Source organism: Solanum verrucosum, unplaced genomic scaffold (assembly GCF_900185275.1).
Source record: "Solanum verrucosum unplaced genomic scaffold, falcon-dt-bn FXZP01000094.1, whole genome shotgun sequence".
Taxonomy (NCBI): Eukaryota; Viridiplantae; Streptophyta; class Magnoliopsida; order Solanales; family Solanaceae; genus Solanum; species Solanum verrucosum.
In genome coordinates, this window is record NW_026019970.1 from 1,751,819 (window position 1) to 1,758,008 (window position 6,190).

The window sequence follows — 6,190 nt, forward strand, 5'->3', positions numbered from 1 at the left end:
GATAATTGAGTGACTTTTGAGTTAAAGTTCAAAGTTGAGTGACTTTCTGAGAAAGAAGTGCATAGTTGAGTGACTTTTGAGTGAAAATTGAAAGTTGAGTGACTTTTTGAGAGAAAAGTGCATAGTTGAGTGACAATCTGAGGTATTAACTCTAAATTATTAGTATGATTTATGAAGCAGATAAATGCTATAACAAGCCACCTAGCTACTTGTCATGATTAGATTTAGAAATAAAATAAAGGATAATTTTGGGAAGATGGTGCAAGATTTAAAAAAAAAAGGAAAAACCACATAATTACACCACCATTACTATCATAAATATTAATTCACTCTATAGTTTGAAATAATTATATGTCTCACTAAATAATTTATTTTGTATTAAATCTTTAGTCAGATTCACTACTCTTTAGAGTCAAATAAATTAAACTACTTTTTTAGAATTCAAGTTAGATACATGCATTAAAGATACATGCGAGTGAAAGAGTTAACATGTATCTTTTGATACCAGATACATTCTGAAAAACAAATACATAAGGACAGAGACAAGCGAGAGAGAGTCAACATGTATCAAAGATATATTCTGAAATTCAGATACACAGGGAGAGAGACAAGCAAGAGAGGAGAGAGGAGAGAGGAGAGAGGTGAGCGGTAGAATTAATGTATCCTAGATACATGCAATCACACTTGTATATCGTGTATTTGGATAAATTATAACTTATTTGACTTGCATGTATCCGCGATACATGAATCTGAATGCACTATATACATATATCTGATAAAAAAATATGATACAAATGATAATTTGAAAATTAAAGTGAAGAAACATAATTAGATCGATTCTAAATCAATGGCATTTATATTGTTTTTTTTTATTTGGTCAAATAGTACAAAAAGGGTTACAAATATTTCTAGGCGACTGTAAAAGAAATTACTGCCTATTAAAAAAAGACAAATTACTTAACTACACTCCTTTACTTACCTTAATATTCATTTATCCCTACTTATTTCAAATCCCTTATTTACCTAAGTATCCTGCATGTATCCCGTGCACAACGCTATGTATCCCGCTATGTGGAATGTATCAAACGCTATGTATCCCGTGCACAACGCTATGTATCCCATTATGTGGAATGTATCAAACCTAATGTATCCCGTGCACAACGCTATGTATTCCGCTATGTGGAATGTATCAAACCTAATGTATTCCGTGCACAACGCTATGTATCCCGCTATGTGGAATGTATCAAACCTAATGTATCTCGTGCACAACGCTATATTTCCTGCAAACATCATTTTTAAGGGATTTTTGATAAATAAAAAACTAGAAGGGATAGGATGTTATTTAATACTTATAATATGTGGTTCCTATAATTTATACTTAAAAAAAAGAAATAGAAATATTGCTCTATGATTAGGGTCGGATACTAAGTCATAAGTGAATCCAAGATTAAATTTGATGCGTTCCCCCTCCAAAATCCAACCAATTTAAACCTTTGAAATTATTGGTTCAAAATTTAACATTTGTTAATATTCTAGTATTCTACTATTGTTTTACATAAAAATATATTTTTTTGTAGTAAAAATCTTCCTTTAATGCAAAATAATCATTCATACTTCAAGATATTCTGGCACTAGCACAAAAGTACATTTAGAAGCCATGTGGCATAAAAATGTTTCTTCTCTTGAGTAACCTGTGACATGACCAAATAAATGTTACACTTTTTTAGCTCAAACTCCACGAGAAGCCCATAGTTACAACTATTAATAATTATGACTAAACTTTTTAAACCTAATTCACACAAATAACCACACAAAGTGTTCAACTTTTCTTATTTTCTCCATTTCATGTTATACATCCAATATCTCTAAATCCATGGAAAAACAACTAGAAGTAGAAGAAGAGAGAAAAGAAAAATGTACAAGAAAATTAGATTTTAGTGCTCCTCTTTTGTCAACTAGACGTTCTAGTGAAAAATCATTTTCTTGTCCAAATCAACTTTCAATTGATATTTTTAATAGAGTGCCATTTTCTTGGGAACAAAGCCCTGGAAAACCAAAGGAAATGAGGTTAGCAACAAACATTGAAATTGTACCACCTCCAAAATTGCCACCATGTATGTGGCATACAACAAAAGATCAATTATTAGGTACAAGTTGTACTACTACAACTACTAAATCATACGATGAGGTCTATGATGGCGATATCGACAATGATGATCATGATGTTATAAGGAATATTGACAATCATGATGCATTCTCAGATGCTCTTGATGTTTTTTCGTTAGGGGATGAGTCGATAGACGACATGATTAATGATGAGACGGAATATAGAATATCGAATAAGGAGGTTGTTCACGAGGAATGTTATGATTGGTGCACCAATAAGCCAGCAGTACCAAATTTCATCATTCAAAGATTTCTTAAAGATGCAAAGGAACTGGCTATTTCATCTGCCTTGGAAAATAATAGGAAGAAATTACTAGAGGATGAGCAAATTAATGGAAGAAGAACATGCAATTTTTCTCCTAAGGCAACAGTATCATGTGGGCTTGACATGTTTATTCCATGGAGGATAAAGCCCAAACCATGTTGTGTGAAGAATAGTGTAGTGACAGCTTCTCCAAGAATGAGACCTCAATGGAGCAACAAAGACAAGCATGCATTAGATGCGAATCCAAAATTTTAATAACATGTGTATATGTGTACCTTCAGCTGATCGAGGATGTGATCTTAGATAGAAGGCTATAAGGCTATGAAGGAATCGGATTAGGGTAAGGCTAGTAGATAGTTGAGAGTTGTCTCACTTATCCTTCCATACTAGTAGTCGTAGTAATTTCTTGGTCCTTGATGAATTATGTTGCTATATTTGTTGTTTCTTGTAGTTCGATTATATATATTATTATTTTATTGTAGTTATTGTTCTTTTCTCATAATGTTTTGTCATACCATCTTCTTTTTTTTGCCGTGACTTCTTCACTCCGTTATTCTTTTTCCGAACAGAGACAAGCATGCATCAGATGCGGATCCAAAATTTTAATAACATGTGTATATGCACGTACCTTCAGCTGATCGAGGATGTGATATTAGATAGAAGGCTATGAAGGACCCGAATTAGGGTAAGGCTAATAGATAGTTGAGAGTTGTCTCACTTATTCTTCCATACTAGTAGTCGTAGTAGTTTCTTGGTCTTTGATGTTGCTATATTTGTTGTTTCTTGTAGTTCGATTATATATATTATTATTTTGTTGTAGTTAGGCGATACTCTTTCTCCGACTATAGTTATCCTTATTTTCCCTGATGTCGGCTTCACGAGTTACATCGGCGACACTAGTTCTACTTCGCGATTTGAATTTGATTTTCGATTTGGTTCCAAAGACTTACATTGATTGGCTAAATATGGACGGCGTTCCACGGACATTTCTGAGTGTGGATCGATTAAGACTCTTTCAGCAGCTACATTGGCACCTTTATAGAGCATCCGGTTTAAGTTCCGGCCTCTATCGCCCAGATACTTATATAGAGCATCCGGTTTAAGGTCCGCCTCTATTTCCCAGATACTTATATAGAGCATCCGGTTAGAGTTCCGGCCTCATATACTTGATATTGGTGATTGATTACTTGGGTACTTCTGGTGAGCATCCGGTTAGAGGTCTGGCCTCCGTACTGTCAGATTTTACTAATTAGGGTTGAGGTTCTGATTCGTGTCCTTCGTTCTTGGGTTCTTTTATGCAATTCTCTTTAGTTATAGTTATTTTGTGTACTCGTCGGGCTTATGGGGGTCCGTTCGGGTTTTTATTTAACTTGCGCACGAGTGTACCTTCTGGGCTTATGGGGGCCCAGTTAGGTGTAGTTAGCTTATAAATTACTTTAGTTAGTTCTTTGTACACTCGTGTGCATACCCTTGTTAGTTAGATTTTAGTTCTTGACTTCGGTTTGTGTTATTCCTTCTTTTCATATTGCCTTTACTTTTCAAGTTCAGTCGGCCTATGATGCCTACTGGGTACCGGTTGTTTTGGTACTCATGCTACACTCTGCATCTGTTTCGTGATGCAGGTCCGGGCACTAGTAGCCAACGTTGATCGAGCTTGGAGCAGTCTAATTCGGAGACGGGGTGAGCACACGACGTTTTGTACTATTTCAGTCTCCATCTGTATATATAGACTTGTCTTTTTCCTTTCGAGACAGTCCAGTCTCTGTTGTCCACTTTTGGGACTTGTACTCATTTTGTTAGTAGCTCTGTACTAGTGACTTCCAGGTTCTGAGAGGGATCTTTATTTGTATATATGTTTTTGGTTTGCTTCCGCCTATTTATATTGTTATTTGCCTACTCTTGTTTAGTTTCTACCCTCAGACCCATTACTTGTTGTTCCAGGTTACGGGTTGGCTTAACTACTGGTGGGTTATAGTAGGTGCCATCATGACTTAAGAAATCGGGTCGTGACACTTACACTTACGTGGCTCATAGTTCTGGGACTATATGGGTACGCTGAACCCTAGTCCAACTCGGTATTATGCTACTCCCAATGGATTAAGTAATTAATACATTATGACTGAATTTCTGTAAGTTACTGGATAGCTCGAACTGAACATGCAAACTGAGAATGCAACAATTAATCTGATAATGATGCATTCATAAACTGAGGCATGTATAACTGAATATTGAAATATCTGACCTAGCATGTGTAATTCAAGAACTAAAGAAATACATAGCTAGGGTTCTGAAATTCATGTGATAAACTGAGCAATAACATGATAATCTGATTTGGAACATTTAAATAACTAATTCATGATGATCTGTTCAAATTCTAGAAACCCTAGGTCTGTTCATAATCATGGAATCAAGAATCTGACTGAATTCTAGGGACCTAATGGGCGAAAGGAACCCACTAGTGAAATCCCACATACCTGGTGACGAATTCCACAGAGAAATTTTTTGATTTCAGGGCTGGAACTGATGGAACCTTGCTGCATTTTTGAACTAGGGTTCTTGACCTCTCTTCTTCTCTTACGCTCTAATTTTTCTAAGTTTGATTAATGATTTGACTTAGGTAAGTTCTAGTTATGTTTCTAGGCTTAAACTGACTAAAACCTCATGATTTAGGGTCTAAACGACGTATCTTAGGGGTTAAACGAAATAGGAAAAGACCAAAAGACCCCTGACTTAATTGCTGTCGGAGTGACTGACGAACTGGACTGACGGGCCGTCATTCAATCGACGGTCCGTCAACGGTCCATTGATTGGATCCGTAGGTCGAGTCTGCCCGACAGGGCTTCACTAAAATGGGTATAACTTTTCACTCGGAGGTCGGATTTTAGCAAACTCAGCGGAGTTGGAATGAGGATTCAATTATCTATCTTACCATAGGTTATGGGACACATAATTCCTTTTGTGCTAAGAGTTATGACCATATGAAGTTGACCCAATCACAATTTTCATCTAACTGGCTGCTAACCCTCACCTACGGTTTGACCTATGGACCGTGGATCGAATGACGGTCCGTGCTGGTCAACCGTTAATCGGGACTGAAGTTGGGCTTTAGGGGCATCGATCTACGGACATGAACCACGGTCCGTGACCTGACCTACGGACCGTAGGTCCGGCCGTGGGTCAACACTTAGCCGAATTTCTGGCTGAGTTTTGGGGGAGTTGCTGACAGGAAACACGGACCTGCAGGACAGATCGTGGGTCCTCCAACGGTCCATGGATGGTGCCCGTGAGTGCCACCTGTAACACCAGAAATCTGCAATCTGGTCTATTTTCGGATACAGGGTGTTACAATAAAGACCCAATGTCTTTCTAACCAAATCTTGAATTTCCCAAATCCTTATGTGTGGTTGAGATACAATTATGTCCTTAAATTTTCCAGCAATTAACTTTGAATTACACAACTTGTTCCTGTTTAATGGAATACACTTGTGAACAGGATGATAGTTCTTCACAATGAAATCACCTGAGTCCCTGTCAATGGAAGCATATAACAACCATTTACAGTTAGCATTTTTGCACTTCACCCTCACTCTATGTTTTTCAGTAGGTCTTAACTTTATCTGCCTCCTGTACTCTACAGCATAATCTGCCACTGCTTTCCTGAACTGATTTACACCCTCAAAGACCATTCCAAGCTAAAATATTGAAACTTCACAATCTTCATCATACCTAACTTTTTTGCTTCTCCTTCTAGCAGGTATA

At 36.9% G+C, this 6,190-nt stretch overlaps 1 protein-coding gene across 1 annotated transcript; it reads left to right on the forward strand.

The window, feature by feature from the left end:
• The first annotated feature begins 1,873 nt into the window (after positions 1-1,873).
• On the forward strand, positions 1,874-2,686 carry LOC125817107 (uncharacterized). The gene has a single exon (XM_049496681.1). It carries the CDS (start codon positions 1,874-1,876, stop codon positions 2,684-2,686), a length of 813 nt encoding a protein of 270 aa, XP_049352638.1.
• Positions 2,687-6,190: the final 3,504 nt, after the last annotated feature.